At 39.8% G+C, this 22,824-nt stretch overlaps 1 protein-coding gene across 1 annotated transcript in view; it reads right to left on the bottom strand.

The window, feature by feature from the left end:
* Positions 1-22,824, bottom strand: part of zgc:158659 (uncharacterized protein LOC791141 homolog) — a 158,972-nt gene that overhangs the window by 90,909 nt on the left and 45,239 nt on the right. The window contains exons 4-11 of the mRNA XM_065022049.1: positions 21,416-21,542; positions 21,160-21,283; positions 11,003-11,254; positions 10,826-10,911; positions 6,033-6,138; positions 4,890-5,042; positions 4,577-4,638; positions 502-562 (exon numbers count right to left, since the gene is read on the bottom strand). Of these exons, the coding sequence (XP_064878121.1) occupies positions 502-562; positions 4,577-4,638; positions 4,890-5,042; positions 6,033-6,138; positions 10,826-10,911; positions 11,003-11,254; positions 21,160-21,283; positions 21,416-21,542 (971 nt within the window). The remainder of the gene's footprint in view (positions 1-501; positions 563-4,576; positions 4,639-4,889; positions 5,043-6,032; positions 6,139-10,825; positions 10,912-11,002; positions 11,255-21,159; positions 21,284-21,415; positions 21,543-22,824) is intronic.

Raw genomic sequence — 22,824 nt, 5'->3', positions numbered from 1 at the left:
CCCAGTTCTCTGACCAGTCTCAGTAGTTGTAGCCCAGTTCTCTGACTAGACAGTCCTAGCCCAGACAGTAGTAGCCCAGTTCTCTGACCAGTCCTAGACAGTAGCCCAGTTCTCTGACCAGTCCTAGACAGTAGTTGTAGCCCAGTTCTCTGACCAGTCCTAGACAGTAGTTGTAGCCCAGTTCTCTGACCAGTCCTAGACAGTAGTTGTAGCCCAGTTCTCTGACCAGTCCTAGACAGTAGTTGTAGCCCAGTTCTCTGACCAGTCCTAGACAGTAGTTGTAGCCCAGTTCTCTGACCAGTCCTAGACAGTAGTTGTAGCCCAGTTCTCTGACCAGTCCTAGACAGTAGTTGTAGCCCAGTTCTCTGACCAGTCCTAGACAGTAGTTGAGCCCAGTTCTCTGACCAGTCCTAGACAGTAGTTAGCCCAGTTCTAGCCCAGTTCAGTTCTCTGACCAGTCCTAGTACAGTTCTCTGACCAGTTGTAGCCCAGTTCTCTGACCAGTCCTAGACAGTAGTTGTAGCCCAGTTCTCTGACCAGACAGTAGTTGTAGCCCAGTTCTCTGACCAGTCCTAGACAGTAGTTGTAGCCCAGTTCTCTGACCAGTCCTAGACAGTAGTTGTAGCCCAGTTCTCTGACCAGTCCTAGACAGTAGTTGTAGCCCAGTTCTCTGACCAGTCCTAGACAGTAGTTGTAGCCCAGTTCTTCAGTCCTAGACAGTAGTTGAGTTCCAGTCCTAGACAGTAGTTGTAGCCCAGTTCTCTGACCAGTCCTAGACAGTAGTTGTAGCCCAGTTCTCTGACCAGTCCTAGACAGTAGTTGTAGCCCAGTTCTCTGACCAGTCCTAGACAGTAGTTGTAGCCCAGTTCTCTGACCAGTCCTAGACAGTAGTTGTAGCCCAGTTCTCTGACCAGTCCTAGACAGTAGTTGTAGTTCTCTGACCAGTCCTGTAGTTGTAGCCCAGTTCTCTGACCAGTTCAGTAGTTGTAGCCCAGTTCTCTGACCAGTCCTAGACAGTAGTTGTAGCCCAGTTCTCTCACCAGTCCTAGACAGTAGTTGTAGCCCAGTTCTCTGTCCAGTACTCAGTAGTTGTAACCCAGTTCTCTGACCAGTCCTAGACAGTAGTTGTAGCCCAGTTCTCTGACCAGTCCTAGACAGTAGTTGTAGCCCAGTTCTCTGACCAGTCCTAGACAGTAGTTGTAGCCCAGTTCTCTGACCAGTCCTAGACAGTAGTTGTAGCCCAGTTCTCTGACCAGTCCTAGACAGTAGTTGTAGCCCAGTTCTCTGACCAGTCCTAGACAGTAGTTGTAGCCCAGTTCTCTGACCAGTCCTAGACAGTAGTTGTAGCCCAGTTCTCTGACCAGTCCTAGACAGTAGTTGTAGCCCAGTTCTCTGACCAGTCCTAGACAGTAGTTGTAGCCCAGTTCTCTGACCAGTCCTAGACAGTAGTTGTAGCCCAGTTCTCTGACCAGTCCTAGACAGTAGTTGTAGCCCAGTTCTCTGACCAGTCCTAGACAGTAGTTGTAGCCCAGTTCTCTGACCAGTCCTAGACAGTAGTTGTAGCCCAGTTCTCTGACCAGTCCTAGACAGTAGTTGTAGCCCAGTTCTCTGACCAGTCCTAGACAGTAGTTGTAGTTCTCTGACCAGTTCTCTGACCAGTTCTCTGACCTAGACAGTAGTTGTAGCCCAGTTCTCTGACCAGTTCTAGTTGACCAGTTCTCTGACCCTAGACAGTAGTTGTAGCCCAGTTCTCTGACCAGTCCTAGACAGTAGTTCTCTGACCAGTCCTAGACAGTAGTCCTGCCAGTTCTCTGACCAGTCCTAGACAGTAGTTGTAGCCCAGTTCTCTGACCAGTCCTAGACAGTAGTTGTAGCCCAGTTCTCTGACCAGTCCTAGACAGTAGTTGACCAGTTCTCTGACCACTAGACAGTAGTTGTAGCCCAGTTCTCTGACCAGTCCTAGACAGTAGTTGTAGCCCAGTTCTCTGACCAGTCTAGACAGTAGTTGTAGCCCAGTTCTCTGACCAGTCCTAGACAGTAGTTGTAGCCCAGTTCTCTGACCAGTCCTAGACAGTAGTTTGCCCAGTTCTCTGACCAGTTCTCTGAGCCCAGTTCTCTGACCAGTCTAGACAGTAGTTGTAGCCCAGTTCTCTGACCAGTCCTAGACAGTAGTTGTAGCCCAGTTCTCTGACCAGTCCTAGACAGTAGTTGTAGCCCAGTTCTCTGACCAGTCCTAGACAGTAGTTGTAGCCCAGTTCTCTGACCAGTCCTAGACAGTAGTTTAGCCCAGTTCTCTGACCAGTCCTAGACAGTAGTTTCTCTCTGACCAGTCCTAGACAGTAGTTGTAGCCCAGTTCTCTGACCAGTCCTAGACAGTAGTTGTAGCCAGTTCTCTGACCAGTCCTAGACAGTAGTTGTAGCCCAGTTCTCTGACCAGTCCTAGACAGTAGTTGTAGCCCAGTTCTCTGACCAGTCCTAGACAGTAGTTGTAGCCCAGTTCTCTGACCAGTCCTAGACAGTTCTCTGACCAGTAGTTGTAAGCCCAGTTCTCTGACCAGTCCTAGACAGTAGTTGTAGCCCAGTTCTCTGACCAGTCCTAGACAGTAGTTGTAGCCCAGTTCTCTGACCAGTCCTAGACCCAGTTCTCTGACCAGTCCTAGACAGTAGTTGTAGCCCAGTTCTCTGACCAGTCCCAGTAGTTGTAGCCCAGTTCTCTGACCAGTCCTAGTTGTAGCCCAGTTCTCTGACCAGTCCTAGACAGTAGTTGTAGCCCAGTTCTCTGACCAGTCCTAGTTGTAGCCCAGTTCTCTGACCAGTCCTAGACAGTAGTTGTAGCCCAGTTCTCTGACCAGTCCTAGACAGTAGTTGTAGCCCAGTTCTCTGACCAGTCTAGACAGTAGTTGACCAGTTCTCTGACCAGTCCTAGACAGTAGTTGTAGCCCAGTTCTCTCACCAGTCCTAGACAGTAGTTGTAGCCCAGTTCTCTCACCAGTCCTAGACAGTAGTTGCAGCCCAGTTCTCTGACCAGTCCTAGACAGTAGTTGTAGCCCAGTTCTCTGACCAGTCCTAGACAGTAGTTGTAGCCCAGTTCTCTGACCAGTCCTAGACAGTAGTTGTAGCCCAGTTCTCTCACCAGTCCTAGACAGTAGTTAGCCCAGTTCTCTGACCAGTCCTAGACAGTAGTTGTAGCCCAGTTCTCTGACCAGTCCTAGACAGTAGTTGTAGCCCAGTTCTCTGACCAGTCCTAGACAGTAGTTGTAGCCCAGTTCTCTGACCAGTCCTAGACAGTAGTTGTAGCCCAGTTCTCTGACCAGTCCTAGACAGTAGTTGTAGCCCAGTTCTCTGACCAGTCCTAGACAGTAGTTGTAGCCCAGTTCTCTGACCAGTCCCTAGCCCAGTTCTCTGACCAGTAGTTGTAGCCCAGTTCTCTTCTCAGTAGTTGACCAGTCCTAGACAGTAGTTGTAGCCCAGTTCTCTGACCAGTCCTAGACAGTAGTTGTAGCCCAGTTCTCTGACCAGTCCTAGACAGTAGTTGTAGCCCAGTTCTCTGACCAGTTAGCCCAGTTCTCTGACCAGTCCTAGACAGTAGTTTAGCCCAGTTCTCTGACCAGTCCTAGACAGTAGTTGTAGCCCAGTTCTCTGACCCCAGTTTCAGTTCTCTGACCAGTCCTAGACAGTAGTTGTAGCCCAGTTCTCTGACCAGTCCTAGACAGTAGTTGTAGCCCAGTTCTCTCACCAGTCCTAGACAGTAGTTGTAGCCCAGTTCTCTGACCAGTCCTAGACAGTAGTTGTAGCCCAGTTCTCTGACCCCAGTTCAGTTCTCTGACCAGTCCTGACAGTAGTTGTAGCCCAGTTCTCTGACCATCCTGCAGTAGTTGTAGCCCAGTTCTCTGACCAGTCCTAGAAACAGGACCACTAGACTGCCCAGTTCTCTGACCACTAGACAGTATGAGACCACTCTAGCCCAGTTCTCTGACCAGTCCTAGACAGTAGGAGCCCAGTTCTCTGACCAGTCCTAGACAGTAGTTGTAGCCCAGTTCTCTGACCAGAGATCAGTTGAGAAGTTCTCTGACCAGTTTCATCAGTAGTTGTTAGCCCAGTTCTCTGACCAGTCCTAGACAGTAGTTCCAGTCCTAGACAGTAGTTGTAGCCCAGTTCTCTGACCAGTCCTAGGTAGTTGCCCAGTTCTCTGACCAGAAGAAGAGATCATGAGAACTCTAGTTCAGACACAGTTGTAGCCCAGAGTTTCCTACAGTCCTAGACAGTAGTTGAAGCCCAGAGACCTAGACAGTAGTTGAAGTTCTCTGACCAGTTCAGACACAGTTGAGCCCAGTTCTCTGACCAGGTAGACAGTAGAGACCATGAGAACTCTAGTTCAACACACTGAGTTGTCCTACAGCCCAGTTCTCTGAAGTCCTAGACAGAGTTGTAGAACTCTAGCCCAGTTCTCTCACCAGTCAGACACAGTTGAGCCCAGTTCTCTGACAGGGTGAAGAAGAGACCATGAGAACTCTAGTTCAACACATGGAGTTTCCTACAGGGTGAAGAAGAGACCATGAGAACTCTAGTTCAACACATGGAGTTTCCTACAGGGTGAAGAAGAGACCATGAGAACTCTAGTTCAACACATGGAGTTTCCTACAGGGTGAAGAAGAGATCATATGAGGTTAAACAGAAATACATCTCATTAACTTTTGCAAAGCCAGTTTTTTACATCAGCAGGTGACAAAACCCCAAAGAGCTCAGGGTTCAAATCCAGCCCACTGCTTGTGTGTCCATCTTTCCCATGGTCTCCTCCTCTGTCCAATAAAACATTTAAATGCTAAAAAGTATATCTTCAACCAATCCAGACAGACAGGAGTTGACCATAAAGCCTAGTTGTTCCTTACCTTGTTAGGGTTGGATCCAGCCACTCCTATAGGATTGAGCAGGTCCTCTAAACCGTGAGGAACTGGCCACAGGCTGAGCGCTACTTTTCCACACACTAACGTGTCTTTGTAGTCAAACAAGTTCACGTTGCCCCACGCCAGCGGGCAGTGCTCCTACGCACACACACACACACACACACACACGCACACGCACGCACACGCACACACACACGTGCGCACGCACGCACACACAGACACAAACACACACACACCATACACAGGTTGATATGTGATCAAGTGAACGTACAGTGCTAGTAAACAGACACACAACATAGACAGGTTAGTATATGTTAGTACTAGTACCATAGACAGGTTAATATATGTTAGTACTAGTACCATAGACAGGTTAGTATATATTAGTACTAGTACCATAGACAGGTTAGTATATGTTAGTACTAGTACCATAGACAGGTTAGTATATGTTAGTACTAGTACCATAGACAGGTTAGTATATGTTAGTACTAGTACCATAGACAGGTTAGTATATGTTAGTATATGTTAGTACTAGTACCACAGACAGGTTAGTATATATTAGTACTAGTACCATAGACAGGTTAATATATGTTAGTACTAGTACCATAGACAGGTTAGTATATATTAGTACTAGTACCATAGACAGGTTAGTATATGTTAGTACTAGTACCATAGACAGGTTAGTATATGTTAGTATATGTTAGTACTAGTACCACAGACAGGTTAGTATATATTAGTACTAGTACCATAGACAGGTTAGTATATGTTAGTACTAGTACCATAGACAGGTTAGTATATATTAGTACTAGTACCATAGACAGGTTAGTATATGTTAGTACTAGTACCATAGACAGGTTAGTATATGTTAGTACTAGTACCATAGACAGGTTAGTATATGTTAGTATATGTTAGTACTAGTACCATAGACAGGTTAGTATATGTTAGTACTAGTACCATAGACATGTTAGTATATATTAGTACTAGTACCATAGACAGGTTAGTATATGTTAGTATATGTTAGTACTAGTACCATAGACAGGTTAGTATATGTTAGTACTAGTACCATAGACAGGTTAGTATATGTTAGTACTAGTACCATAGACAGGTTAGTATATGCGGTGGGGTAGTTACCTCTTTGGCTCCCTTGCGTCCCTTGACGCTGCAGATGGAGAGACAGAGTCTGGCGGAGTGAGGGAGGTCCGTCATGTAGATGTCATAGGACAGCCACTCATTCCACCTGGAGAGGAGAGAGAGAAGAGGCTGATGAGATACTTTGTCTAGTTGTAGAAATGTTGTAATAATGTTGTAGTTGATAAGGGTTGAGCCATTGCTGGGGGTGTTTGATTCATACGAAGACTCTATATTCTCAAAGAACCATCAAATCAAATTGTCTTTGTCACATGAGCAAAATACAACAGGTGTAGTAGACCTTACAGTGAAATGCTGAAGACAACAGGTGTAGTAGACCTTACAGTGAAATGCTGAATACAACAGGTGTAGTAGACCTTACAGTGAAATACTGAATACAACAGGTGTAGTAGACCTCACAGTGAAATGCTGAAGACAACAGGTGTAGTAGACCTTACAGTGAAATGCTGAATACAACAGGTGTAGTAGACCTCACAGTGAAATGCTGAATACAACAGGTGTAGTAGACCTCACAGTGAAATGCTGAATACAACAGGTGTAGTAGACCTTACAGTGAAATGCTGAATACAACAGGTGTAGTACACCTTACAGTGAAATGCTGAATACAACAGGTGTAGTAGACCTCACAGTGAAATGCTGAATACAACAGGTGTAGTAGACCTTACAGTGAAATGCTGAATACAACAGGTGTAGTAGACCTCACAGTGAAATGCTGAATACAACAGGTGTAGTAGACCTTACAGTGAAATGCTGAATACAACAGGTGTACTAGACCTTACAGTGAAATGCTGAATACAACAGGTGTAGTAGACCTCACAGTGAAATGCTGAGTACAACAGGTGTAGTAGACCTCACAGTGAAATGCTGAATACAACAGGTGTAGTAGTAGACCTTACAGTGAAATGCTGAATACAACAGGTATAGGTAGACCTTACAGTGAAATGCTGAAGACAACAGGTGTAGTAGACCTTACAGTGAAATGCTGAATACAACAGGTGTAGTAGACCTTACAGTGAAATACTGAATACAACAGGTGTAGTAGACCTCACAGTGAAATGCTGAAGACAACAGGTGTAGTAGACCTTACAGTGAAATGCTGAATACAACAGGTGTAGTAGACCTCACAGTGAAATGCTGAATACAACAGGTGTAGTAGACCTCACAGTGAAATGCTGAATACAACAGGTGTAGTAGACCTTACAGTGAAATGCTGAATACAACAGGTGTAGTACACCTTACAGTGAAATGCTGAATACAACAGGTGTAGTAGACCTCACAGTGAAATGCTGAATACAACAGGTGTAGTAGACCTTACAGTGAAATGCTGAATACAACAGGTGTAGTAGACCTCACAGTGAAATGCTGAATACAACAGGTGTAGTAGACCTTACAGTGAAATGCTGAATACAACAGGTGTAGTAGACCTCACAGTGAAATGCTGAGTACAACAGGTGTAGTAGACCTCACAGTGAAATGCTGAATACAACAGGTGTAGTAGTAGACCTTACAGTGAAATGCTGAATACAACAGGTATAGTAGACCTCACAGTGAAATGCTGAATACAACAGGTGTAGTAGACCTTACAGTGAAATGCTGAATACAACAGGTGTAGTAGACCTCACAGTGAAATGCTGAATACAACAGGTGTAGTAGACCTCACAGTGAAATGCTGAATACAACAGGTATAGTAGACCTCACAGTGAAATGCTGAATACAACAGGTGTAGTAGACCTCAGTGAAATGCTGAATACAACAGGTATAGTAGACCTCACAGTGAAATGCTGAATACAACAGGTGTAGTAGACCTTACAGTGAAATGCTGAATACAACAGGTGTAGTAGACCTCACAGTGAAATGCTGAATACAACAGGTGTAGTAGACCTCACAGTGAAATGCTGAATACAACAGGTATAGTAGACCTCACAGTGAAATGCTGAATACAACAGGTGTAGTAGACCTCAGTGAAATGCTGAATACAACAGGTGTAGTCGACCTCACAGTGAAATGCTGAATACAACAGGTGTAGTAGACCTCACAGTGAAATGCTGAATACAACAGGTGTAGTAGACCTTACAGTGAAATGCTGAATACAACAGGTATAGTAGACCTCACAGTGAAATGCTGAATACAACAGGTGTAGTAGACCTCAGTGAAATGCTGAATACAACAGGTGTAGTCGACCTCACAGTGAAATGCTGAATACAACAGGTGTAGTAGACCTCACAGTGAAATGCTGAATACAACAGGTGTAGTAGACCTTACAGTGAAATGCTGAATACAACAGGTGTAGTAGACCTCACAGTGAAATGCTGAATACAACAGGTGTAGTCGACCTCACAGTGAAATGCTGAATACAACAGGTGTAGTAGACCTCACAGTGAAATGCTGAATACAACAGGTGTAGTAGACCTCACAGTGAAATGCTGAATACAACAGGTGTAGTAGACCTCACAGTAAAATGCTGAATACAACAGGTGTAGTAGACCTTACAGTGAAATGCTGAATACAACAGGTGTAGTAGACCTTACAGTGAAATGCTGAATACAACAGGTGTAGTAGACCTTACAGTGAAATGCTGAATACAACAGGTGTAGTAAACCTTACAGTGAAATGCTGAATACAACAGGTGTAGTAGACCTTACAGTGAAATGCTGAATACAACAGGTGTAGGTAGACCTCACAGTGAAATGCTGAATACAACAGGTGTAGTAGACCTTACAGTGAAATGCTGAATACAACAGGTGTAGTAGACCTTGCAGTGAAATGCTGAATACAACAGGTGTAGTAGACCTCACAGTGAAATGCTGAATACAACAGGTGTAGTAGACCTTACAGTGAAATGCTGAATACAACAGGTGTAGTAGACCTTACAGTGAAATGCTGAATACAACAGGTGTAGTAGACCTCACAGTGAAATGCTGAATACAACAGGTGTAGTAGACCTTACAGTGAAATGCTGAATACAACAGGTGTAGTAGACCTTGCAGTGAAATGCTGAATACAACAGGTGTAGTAGACCTCACAGTGAAATGCTGAATACAACAGGTGTAGTAGACCTTACAGTGAAATGCTGAATACAACAGGTGTAGTAGACCTTACAGTGAAATGCTGAATACAACAGGTATAGGTAGACCTTACAGTGAAATGCTGAAGACAACAGGTGTAGTAGACCTTACAGTGAAATGCTGAATACAACAGGTGTAGGTAGACCTCACAGTGAAATACTGAATACAACAGGTGTAGTAGACCTCACAGTGAAATGCTGAATACAACAGGTGTAGTAGACCTCACAGTGAAATGCTGAATACAACAGGTGTAGTAGACCTCACAGTGAAATGCTGAATACAACAGGTGTAGTAGACCTTACAGTGAAATGCTGAATACAACAGGTGTAGTAGACCTTACAGTGAAATGCTGAATACAACAGGTGTAGTAGACCTCACAGTGAAATGCTGAATACAACAGGTGTAGTAGACCTCACAGTGAAATGCTGAATACAACAGGTGTAGTAGACCTCACAGTGAAATGCTGAATACAACAGGTGTAGTAGACCTCACAGTGAAATGCTGAATACAACAGGTGTAGTAGACCTTACAGTGAAATGCTGAATACAACAGGTGTAGTAGACCTTACAGTGAAATGCTGAATACAACAGGTGTAGTAGACCTTACAGTGAAATGCTGAATACAACAGGTGTAGTAGACCTTACAGTGAAATACTGAATACAACAGGTGTAGTAGACCTCACAGTGAAATGCTGAATACAACAGGTGTAGTAGACCTTACAGTGAAATGCTGAATACAACAGGTGTAGTAGACCTCACAGTGAAATGCTGAATACAACAGGTGTAGTAGACCTCACAGTGAAATGCTGAATACAACAGGTGTAGTAGACCTCACAGTGAAATGCTGAATACAACAGGTGTAGTAATGTTGTTGTAGTAGTGTTGTAGTAGTGGTATAATAGTGTTGTAGTAGTGTTGTAGTAATCTTGTTGTAGTAGTGTTGTAGTAGTGGTTTAATAGTGTTGTAGTAATCTTGTAGTAGTAGTGTTGTAGTAGTGTTGTAGTAGTGTTGTAGTAGTGTTGTAGTAATGTTGTTGTAGTAGTGTTGTAGTAATGTTGTTGTAGTAGTGTTGTAGTAGTGTTGTAGTAGTGTTGTAGTAATGTTGTTGTAGTAGTGTTGTAGTAATCTTGTTGTAGTAGTGTTGTAGTAGTGGTTTAATAGTGTTGCAGTAATGTTATAATAGTGTTGTAGTAGTGTTGTTGTAGTAATGTTGTAGTTATGTTATAGTAATGTTATAGTAATGTTATAATAGTGTTGTAGTAATGTTGTAGTAATGTTGTTGTAGTAGTGTTGTAGTAGTAGTATAATAGTGTTGCAGTAATGTTATAATATTGTTGTAGTAATGTTGTAGTTGTGCTGTAGTAATGTTGTAGTAATGTTGTTGTAGTAGTGTTGTAGTAGTAGTATAATAGTGTTGCAGTAATGTTATAATATTGTTGTAGTAATGTTGTAGTTGTGCTGTAGTAATGTTGTAGTAATGTTGTTGTAGTAGTGTTGTAGTAATGTTGTAGTAATGTTGTAGTAATGTTGTTGTAGTAGTAGTATAGTAGTGTTGCAGTAATGTTATAATATAGTTGTAGTAATGTTGTAGTTATGTTATAGTAATGTTGTAGTAATGCTATAGTGGTGTTGTGCTCTGACAGTTGGTGCTTAAAGCTAGTGAGGGAGATAAGTGTTTCTTATAGTGCTATGTTGTGGTGGTAATGTTACCTGGGGTTGGAGCAGGGTACTCTCTGGGTGTTGACGTTGTCACACAGCGGCTCTCCTCCATGATAGATACCAGTTCTAACATATATCTACAACAGTTGATCAGTTACAGGAGACAACATGATGTCAACACACACAGACAGTTAATATTGACATCAATTGTCATTATGGAGCGTCTACCTTGTCAATGTCTCTGATGTTGACGTTGACGTATGTAGCACAGAGCAGGCGGACCCTCAGCAGGGTGTTGAAGGCCCAGAGGGAGCGAGGTGAGCTGGGATCTCCTCCCCCAGGACAGGGGCTGGGCTGGGGGGTCCGCCGACTGTAGGAGGGAGCTACAAACCCACTGCCTGGGAGCTGGCTGTACAGACTGTCCTTTGACACTAACATCAGGTGGGGCAGGCGGCCAACCGTTATACAGCTTCGGATATACTGGGGGAGATAAACAGGGAGGAGGAGGGAGAGGGGGAGGGAGAGGGGGAGGGAGGGGGAGGGAGAGGGAGAGAGAGGGGGAGGGAGAGGGGAGGGAGAGGAATGGGTTAAGAGTGTGATCACCTTAATATGTGTGTGTCTATGGATCAGCCATGACAGAGTGTGTGTGTGTGTGTGTGTGTATGTGTGTGTGTGTGTGTGTGTGTGTGTGTGTGTGTGTGTGTGTGTGTGTGTGTGTGTGTGTGCGTATGTCTGTCTCTGTGTGTGAGTCTGTGTGAGTGTGTGTGTGTGTGTGTGTGTGTGTGTGTGTGTGTGTGTGTGTGTGTGTGTGTGTGTGTGTGTGTGTGTGTGTGTGTGTGTGTGTGCGTGCGTATGTCTGTCTCTGTGTGTGAGTCTGTGTGTGCGCGCGCGCGTGCGTGTGTGCATGCGTGTGTGTGTGTGTGTGTGTGTGTGTGTGTGTGTGTGTGTGTGTGTGTGTGTGTGTGTGTGTGTGTGTGTGTGTGTATGTGTGTGTGTGCGTGCGTATGTCTGTCTCTGTGTGTGAGTCTGTGTGTGCGCGCGCGCGTGCGTGTGTGCATGCGTGTGTGTCTGTCTCTGTGTGTGTGTGTGTGTGTGTCTGTGTGTGTCTGTATGTCTGTCTCTGTGTGTGCGTGTCTGTCTCTCTCTCTGTCCTACCTTGTACTGACTGAGGGGGTATATATTTATACTGACTGAGGGGGTATTTATTTATACTGACTGAGGGGGTATTTATTTATACTGACTGAGGGGTATATATTTATACTGACTGAGGGGGTATATATTTACCTTGTACTGACTGAGGGGGTATATATTTACCTTGTACTGACTGAGGGGGTATATATTTACCTTATACTGACTGAGGGGAATATATTTATACTGACTGAGGGGGTATATATTTATACTGACTGAAGGGTATTTATTTATACTGACTGAGGGGTATTTATTTATACTGAATGAGGGGGTATATATTTATACTGACTGAGGTGGTATATATTTATACTGACTGAGGGGTATATATTTATACTGACTGAGGGGGTATATATTTACCTAGTACTGACTGAGGGGGTATATATTTACCTTATACTGACTGAGGGGGTATATATTTATACTGACTGAGGGGGTATATATTTACCTTATACTGACTGAGGGGGTATATATTTATACTGACTGAGGGGGTATATATTTATACTGACTGAGGGGTATTTATTTATACTGAATGAGGGGGTATATATTTATACTGACTGAGGGGGTATATATTTATACTGACTGAGGGGGTATATATTCATACTGACTGAGGGGTATTTATTTATACTGACTGAGGGTATATATTTACCTTATACTGACTGAGGGTATATATTTATACTGACTGAGGGGTATATATTTATACTGACTGAGGGTATATATTTATACTGACTGAGGGGTATTTATTTATACTGACTGAGGGGTATTTATTTATACTGACTGAGGGTATTTATTTATACTGACTGAGGGTATTTATTTATACTGACTGAGGGGTATATATTTATACTGACTGAGGCGTATATATTTACCTTATACTGACTGAGGGGTATATATTTATACTGACTGAGGGGTATATATATTTTATACTGACTGAGGGTATATATTTATACTGACTGAGGGGTATATATTTATACTGACTGAGGGGTATTTATTTATACTGACTGAGGGTATTTATTTATACTGACTGAGGGGTATATATTTATACTGACTGAGGGGTATATATTTACCTTGTACTGACTGAGGGGTATATATTTATACTGACTGAGGGGTATATATTTATACTGACTGAGGGTATTTATTTATACTGACTGAGGGTATATATTTATACTGACTGAGGGTATTTATTTATACTGACTGAGGGGTATATATTTATACTGACTGAGGGGGTATATATTTATACTGACTGAGGGGGTATATATTTATACTGACTGAGGGGGTATTTATTTATACTGACTGAGGGGTATTTATTTATACTGACTGAGGGGTATTTACTTATACTGACTGAGGGGGTATATATTTACCTTGTACTGACTGAGGGGGTATATATTTATACTGACTGAGGGGGTATATATTTATACTGACTGAGGGGTATGTATTTATACTGACTGAGGGGGTATATATTTATACTGACTGAGGGGTATATATTTATACTGACTGAGGGGGTATTTATTTATACTGACTGAGGGGTATATATTTATACTGACTGAGGGGGTATTTATTTATACTGACTCAGGGGTATATATTTATACTGACTGAGGGGGAATAAATTTACCTTGTACTGACTGAGGGGGTATATATTTACCTTGTACTGACTGAGGGGGTATATATTTATACTGACTGAGGGGGTATATATTTATACTGACTGAGGGGGTATATATTTATACTGACTGAGGGGGTATATATTTATACTGACTGAGGGGGTATTTATTTATACTGACTGAGGGGGTATATATTTATACTGACTGAGGGGGTATATATTTATACTGACTGAGGGGTATATATTTATACTGACTGAGGAGGTATATATTTATACTGACTGAGGGGGTATATATTTATACTGACTGAGGGGGTATATATTTATACTGACTGAGGGGGTATTTATTTATACTGACTGAGGGGTATTTATTTATACTGACTGAGGGGGTATTTATTTATACTGACTGAGGGGGTATATATTTATACTGACTGAGGGGGTATATATTTATACTGACTGAGGGGGTATTTATTTATACTGACTGAGGGATATTTATTTATACTGACTGAGGGGGTATATATTTATACTGACTGAGGGGGTATATATTTACCTTATACTGACTGAGGGGGTATATATTTATACTGACTGAGGGCTATTTATTTATACTGACTGAGGGGGTATATATTTACCTTGTACTGACTGAGGGGGTATATATTTACCTTATACTGACTGAGGGGAATATAATTATACTGACTGAGGGGGTATATATTTATACTGACTGAGGGGGTATATATTTATACTGACTGAGGGGTATATATTTATACTGACTGAGGGGGTATATATTTACCTTGTACTGACTGAGGGGATATATATTTACCTTATACTGACTGAGGGGGTATATATTTATACTGACTGAGGGGTATATATTTATACTGACTGAGGGGGTATTTATTTATACTGACTGAGGGGTATATATTTATACTGACTGAGGGGGTATTTATTTATACTGACTGAGGGGGTATGTATTTATACTGACTGAGGGGGTATATATTTACCTTATACTGACTGAGGGGGTATATATTTATACTGACTGAGGGCTATTTATTTATACTGACTGAGGGGGTATATATTTATACTGACTGAGGGGTATTTATTTATACTGACTGAGAGGTATATATTTACCTCGTACTGACTGAGTGGAATATATTTATACTGACTGAGGGGGTATATATTTATACTGACTGAGGGGGTATATATTTATACTGACTGAGGGGGTATATATTTATACTGACTGAGAGGTATATATTTACCTTGTACTGACTGAGAGGTATATATTTACCTCGTACTGACTGAGTGGAATATATTTATACTGACTGAGGGGGTATATATTTATACTGACTGAGGGGGTATATATTTATACTGACTGAGGGGGTATATATTTACCTTGTACTGACTGAGGGGGTATATATTTATACTGACTGAGGGGTATATATTTATACTGACTGAGGGGTATATATTTATACTGACTGAGGGGTATATATTTATACTGACTGAGGGGGTATATATTTACCTTATACTGACTGAGGGGAATATAATTATACTGACTGAGGGGGTATATATTTACCTTATACTGACTGAGGGGAATATAATTATACTGACTGAGGGGGTATATATTTACCTTATACTGACTGAGGGAATATAATTATACTGACTGAGGGTATATATTTATACTGACTGAGGGGTATATATTTATACTGACTGAGGGTATATATTTATACTGACTGAGGGGGTATATATTTACCTTGTACTGACTGAGGGGGTATATATTTATACTGACTGAGGGGGTATATATTTATACTGACTGAGGGGTATATATTTATACTGACTGAGGGGTATATATTTATACTGACTGAGGGGTATGTATTTATACTGACTGAGGGTATTTATTTATACTGACTGAGGGTATGTATTTATACTGACTGAGGGGTATATATTTACCTTATACTGACTGAGGGGTATATATTTATACTGACTGAGGGGTATATATTTATACTGACTGAGGGCTATTTATTTATACTGACTGAGGGGGTATATATTTATACTGACTGAGGGGGTATATATTTATACTGACTGAGGGGGTATTTATTTATACTGACTGAGGGGTATTTATTTATACTGACTGAGGGGGTATATATTTATACTGACTGAGGGCGTATATATTTACCTTATACTGACTGAGGGGGTATATATTTATACTGACTGAGGGCTATTTATTTATACTGACTGAGGGGGTATATATTTATACTGACTGAGGGGGTATATATTTACCTTGTACTGACTGAGGGTATATATTTATACTGACTGAGGGGTATATATTTATACTGACTGAGGGTATTTATTTATACTGACTGAGGGGTATATATTTATACTGACTGAGGGTATTTATTTATACTGACTGAGGGTATATATTTATACTGACTGAGGGGTATATATTTATACTGACTGAGGGGTATATATTTATACTGACTGAGGGGTATTTATTTATACTGACTGAGGGTATTTATTTATACTGACTGAGGGGTATTTACTTATACTGACTGAGGGTATATATTTACCTTGTACTGACTGAGGGGTATATATTTATACTGACTGAGGGGTATATATTTATACTGACTGAGGGTATGTATTTATACTGACTGAGGGTATATATTTATACTGACTGAGGGGTATATATTTATACTGACTGAGGGGGTATTTATTTATACTGACTGAGGGGTATATATTTATACTGACTGAGGGGTATTTATTTATACTGACTCAGGGGTATATATTTATACTGACTGAGGGGAATATATTTACCTTGTACTGACTGAGGGGTATATATTTACCTTGTACTGACTGAGGGTATATATTTATACTGACTGAGGGGTATATATTTATACTGACTGAGGGGTATATATTTATACTGACTGAGGGGTATTTATTTATACTGACTGAGGGGTATATATTTATACTGACTGAGGGGTATATATTTATACTGACTGAGGGTATATATTTATACTGACTGAGGGTATATATTTATACTGACTGAGGGGTATATATTTATACTGACTGAGGGTATATATTTATACTGACTGAGGGGTATTTATTTATACTGACTGAGGGGTATATATTTATACTGACTGAGGGGTATTTATTTATACTGACTGAGGGTATTTATTTATACTGACTGAGGGGTATATATTTATACTGACTGAGGGTATATATTTATACTGACTGAGGGTATTTATTTATACTGACTGAGGGGTATTTATTTATACTGACTGAGGGGGTATATATTTATACTGACTGAGGGGGTATATATTTACCTTATACTGACTGAGGGGGTATATATTTATACTGACTGAGGGCTATTTATTTATACTGACTGAGGGGGTATATATTTATACTGACTGAGGGGGTATTTATTTATACTGACTGAGGGGGTATGTATTTATACTGACTGAGGGGGTATATATTTACCTTATACTGACTGAGGGGGTATATATTTATACTGACTGAGGGCTATTTATTTATACTGACTGAGGGGGTATATATTTATACTGACTGAGGGGGTATTTATTTATACTGACTGAGAGGTATATATTTACCTCGTACTGACTGAGTGGAATATATTTATACTGACTGAGGGGTATATATTTATACTGACTGAGGGGTATATATTTATACTGACTGAGGGGTATATATTTATACTGACTGAGGGTATATATTTACCTTGTACTGACTGAGAGGTATATATTTAGTGGAATATATTTATACTGACTGAGGGTATATATTTATACTGACTGAGGGGGTATATATTTATACTGACTGAGGGGGTATATATTTACCTTGTACTGACTGAGGGGGTATATATTTATACTGACTGAGGGGGTATATATTTATACTGACTGAGGGGGTATATATTTATACTGACTGAGGGGTATATATTTATACTGACTGAGGGGGTATATATTTACCTTATACTGACTGAGGGGAATATAATTATACTGACTGAGGGGGTATATATTTACCTTATACTGACTGAGGGGAATATAATTATACTGACTGAGGGGGTATATATTTACCTTATACTGACTGAGGGGAATATAATTATACTGACTGAGGGGGTATATATTTATACTGACTGAGGGGGTATATATTTATACTGACTGAGGGGTATATATTTATACTGACTGAGGGGGTATATATTTACCTTGTACTGACTGAGGGGGTATATATTTATACTGACTGAGGGGGTATATATTTATACTGACTGAGGGGTATATATTTATACTGACTGAGGGGTATATATTTATACTGACTGAGGGGGTATGTATTTATACTGACTGAGGGGGTATTTATTTATACTGACTGAGGGGGTATGTATTTATACTGACTGAGGGGGTATATATTTACCTTATACTGACTGAGGGGGTATATATTTATACTGACTGAGGGGTATATATTTATACTGACTGAGGGCTATTTATTTATACTGACTGAGGGGGTATATATTTATACTGACTGAGGGGGTATATATTTATACTGACTGAGGGGGTATTTATTTATACTGACTGAGGGGTATTTATTTATACTGACTGAGGGGGTATATATTTATACTGACTGAGGGCGTATATATTTACCTTATACTGACTGAGGGGGTATATATTTATACTGACTGAGGGCTATTTATTTATACTGACTGAGGGGGTATATATTTATACTGACTGAGGGGGTATATATTTACCTTGTACTGACTGAGGGGGTATATATTTATACTGACTGAGGGTATATATTTATACTGACTGAGGGGTATTTATTTATACTGACTGAGGGTATATATTTATACTGACTGAGGGTATTTATTTATACTGACTGAGGGGTATATATTTATACTGACTGAGGGGTATATATTTATACTGACTGAGGGGTATATATTTATACTGACTGAGGGTATTTATTTATACTGACTGAGGGTATTTATTTATACTGACTGAGGTATTTACTTATACTGACTGAGGGTATATATTTACCTTGTACTGACTGAGGGGTATATATTTATACTGACTGAGGGGTATATATTTATACTGACTGAGGGGGTATGTATTTATACTGACTGAGGGGGTATATATTTATACTGACTGAGGGGGTATATATTTATACTGACTGAGGGGGTATTTATTTATACTGACTGAGGGGGTATATATTTATACTGACTGAGGGGGTATTTATTTATACTGACTCAGGGGTATATATTTATACTGACTGAGGGGGAATATATTTACCTTGTACTGACTGAGGGGGTATATATTTACCTTGTACTGACTGAGGGGGTATATATTTATACTGACTGAGGGGGTATATATTTATACTGACTGAGGGGGTATATATTTATACTGACTGAGGGGGTATTTATTTATACTGACTGAGGGGGTATATATTTATACTGACTGAGGGGGTATATATTTATACTGACTGAGGGGTATATATTTATACTGACTGAGGAGGTATATATTTATACTGACTGAGGGGGTATATATTTATACTGACTGAGGGGGTATATATTTATACTGACTGAGGGGGTATTTATTTATACTGACTGAGGGGGTATATATTTATACTGACTGAGGGGTATTTATTTATACTGACTGAGGGGTATTTATTTATACTGACTGAGGGGGTATATATTTATACTGACTGAGGGGGTATATATTTATACTGACTGAGGGGGTATTTATTTATACTGACTGAGGGGTATTTATTTATACTGACTGAGGGGGTATATATTTATACTGACTGAGGGCGTATATATTTACCTTATACTGACTGAGGGGGTATATATTTATACTGACTGAGGGCTATTTATTTATACTGACTGAGGGGGTATATATTTACCTTGTACTGACTGAGGGGGTATATATTTACCTTATACTGACTGAGGGGAATATAATTATACTGACTGAGGGGTATATATTTATACTGACTGAGGGGGTATATATTTATACTGACTGAGGGTATATATTTATACTGACTGAGGGGTATATATTTACCTTGTACTGACTGAGGGATATATATTTACCTTATACTGACTGAGGGGTATATATTTATACTGACTGAGGGTATATATTTATACTGACTGAGGGGGTATTTATTTATACTGACTGAGGGGGTATATATTTATACTGACTGAGGGGGTATATATTTACCTTATACTGACTGAGGGGGTATATATTTATACTGACTGAGGGGTATATATTTATACTGACTGAGGGCTATTTATTTATACTGACTGAGGGGGTATATATTTATACTGACTGAGGGGGTATTTATTTATACTGACTGAGGGGGTATATATTTACCTTGTACTGACTGAGGGGGTATATATTTATACTGACTGAGGGGGTATTTATTTATACTGACTGAGGGGGTATTTATTTATACTGACTGAGGGGGTATATATTTATACCGACTGAGGGGGTATTTATTTATACTGACTGAGGGGGTATATATTTATACTGACTGAGGGGGTATATATTTATACTGACTGAGGGGGTATTTATTTATACTGACTGAGGGGGTATATATTTATACTGACTGAGGGGGTATATATTTATACTGACTGAGGGGGTATATATTTACCTCGTACTGACTGAGGGGGTATATATTTATACTGACTGATAGGTATATATTTACCTTATACTGACTGAGGGGGTATATATTTATACTGACTGAGAGGTATATATTTACCTAGTACTGACTGAGAGGTATATATTTATACTGACTGAGGGGGTATATATTTATACTGACTGAGGGGGTATTTATTTATACTGACTGAGGGGGTATATATTTACCTTGTACTGACTGAGAGGTATATATTTATACTGACTGAGGGGGTATTTATTTATACTGACTGAGGGGGTATTTATTTATACTGACTGAGGGGGTATATATTTATACTGACTGAGGGGGTATTTATTTATACTGACTGAGAGGTATATATTTATACTGACTGAGGGGGTATATATTTATACTGACTGAGGGGGTATATATTTATACTGACTGAGGGGGTATTTATTTATACTGACTGAGAGGTATATATTTATACTGACTGAGAGGTATATATTTACCTAGTACTGACTGAGAGGTATATATTTATACTGACTGAGGGGGTATATATTTATACTGACTGAGAGGTATATATTTATACTGACTGAGGGGGTATATATTTATACTGACTGAGAGGTATATATTTACCTTGTACTGACTGAGAGGTATATATTTATACTGAATGAGGGGGTATTTATTTATACTGAATGAGGGGGTATATATTTATACTGACTGAGGGGTATATATTTATACTGACTGAGGGGTATATATTTATACTGACTGAGGGGTATATATTTATACTGACTGAGGGGGTATATATTTATACTGACTGAGGGGGTATATATTTATACTGACTGAGGGGTATATATTTATACTGACTGAGGGGTATATATTTATACTGACTGAGGGGTATATATTTATACTGACTGAGGGGGTATATATTTATACTGACTGAGGGGGTATATATTTATACTGACTGAGAGGTATATATTTACATTGTACTGACTGAGAGGTATATATTTACCTTGTACTGACTGAGGGGGTATTTCTCCAGCAGGTATTCATCACATCCACAGACCTTCAGGATGTACTGCCCCTGGTATTCCTGGACACACAGCCTCAGCTGCTGGGCCGACAGGTGCATAGACCTGGGGGGTTGGGGGGTTATTCTCTAGCACCATCACCTACTGTAAGCCTCTCTCCTGTTTCTGTAGTGTGAGGCAGCTTGATGTACCACCAGCCTGACATACACGTGACACACACACACCGTCATCACCCACCTAGTCTTCTTCCTGATGGCCTCTGCTATAAGTTGTTCAGGCAGACTGTCATGGCTGATCTTTAGGGTGTACTTCTGTTTAGAGTTGGAGGGAGAGACAATCACCCAGATAGTGACTATCAGACGACCTGGAGGTGGGAGTTGGGGGGAGAAGAGAAAGACAACAAAATGTCAATTAAATATTTACATTTCTCAAAAACACACGGAATACTGTAAATACTAATACAAACAAAGATAATTTTTCACACTGACACGCATTCCTTTCTCTACTGCAAATCGTGCACACGCACACACACACACATATACACACGCACACACACACACACACACACACACACACACACACACACACATACTAACCTTTGTCCAGTTTGCAGTAGATCTATTGTGGTTAGTGTTAATATAGTATAGCGTAGTGTTACACAGTGGGGGTATATATATATATATATATACTATGTAGAACATAGTATAGTGTAGTATATTGCAGTATAGTCTGGTGTAGTATTGTCATGTAGTGTAGTATATCATAGTATAGTGTGATATAGTATAGTGTAGTATAGTATAGTAGTGCAGTGTAGTATAGTATAGTACACACAAGTGTATTAGAAGTGTGGTATAATAATGTAGTGCAGTGTTGTGTAGTATAATATAGTGTAGTTGTAGTGTGGTATAGTGCAGTATAATACAGTGTAGTATAGTATAATATAGTGTAGTATAGTATAATATAGTGTAGTATAGTATAATACAGTGTAGTATAGTATAATATAGTGTAGTATAGTATAATATAGTGTGGTATAGTATAATACAGTGTAGTATAGTATAATACAGTGTAGTATAGTATAATATATTGTAGTATAATATAATATAGTGTGGTATAGTATAATATAGTGTGGTATAGTATAATACAGTGTAGTATAGTATAATATAGTGTAGTATAATATAATATAGTGTGGTATAATATAGTGTAGTATAATATAGTATAGTATAGTATAATATAGTGTAGTATAGTATAATATAGTGTAGTATAATATAATATAGTGTGGTATAGTATAATATAGTGTGGTATAGTATAATATAGTGTAGTATAATATAATATAGTGTGGTATAGTATAATATAGTGTGGTATAGTATAATATAGTATAGTATAGTATAATATAGTGTGGTATAGTATAATATAGTGTAGTATAATATAGTGTAGTGTAGTATAATACAGTGTAGTATAGTATAATATAATATAGTGTGGTATAGTATAATATAGTGTGGTATAGTATAATACAGTGTAGTATAGTATAATATAGTGTAGTATAGTATAATACAGTGTAGTATAATATAGTGTAGTATAATATAGTGTAGTATAATATAGTATAGTATAGTATAATATAGTGTAGTATAATATAGTGTAGTATAATA

This window comes from Oncorhynchus nerka, linkage group LG8 (assembly GCF_034236695.1).
Source record: "Oncorhynchus nerka isolate Pitt River linkage group LG8, Oner_Uvic_2.0, whole genome shotgun sequence".
Classification (NCBI taxonomy): Eukaryota; Metazoa; Chordata; class Actinopteri; order Salmoniformes; family Salmonidae; genus Oncorhynchus; species Oncorhynchus nerka.
The sequence above is the reverse complement of the archived record's forward strand: the minus strand, read 5'-3'. Positions and strand labels throughout refer to the sequence as shown.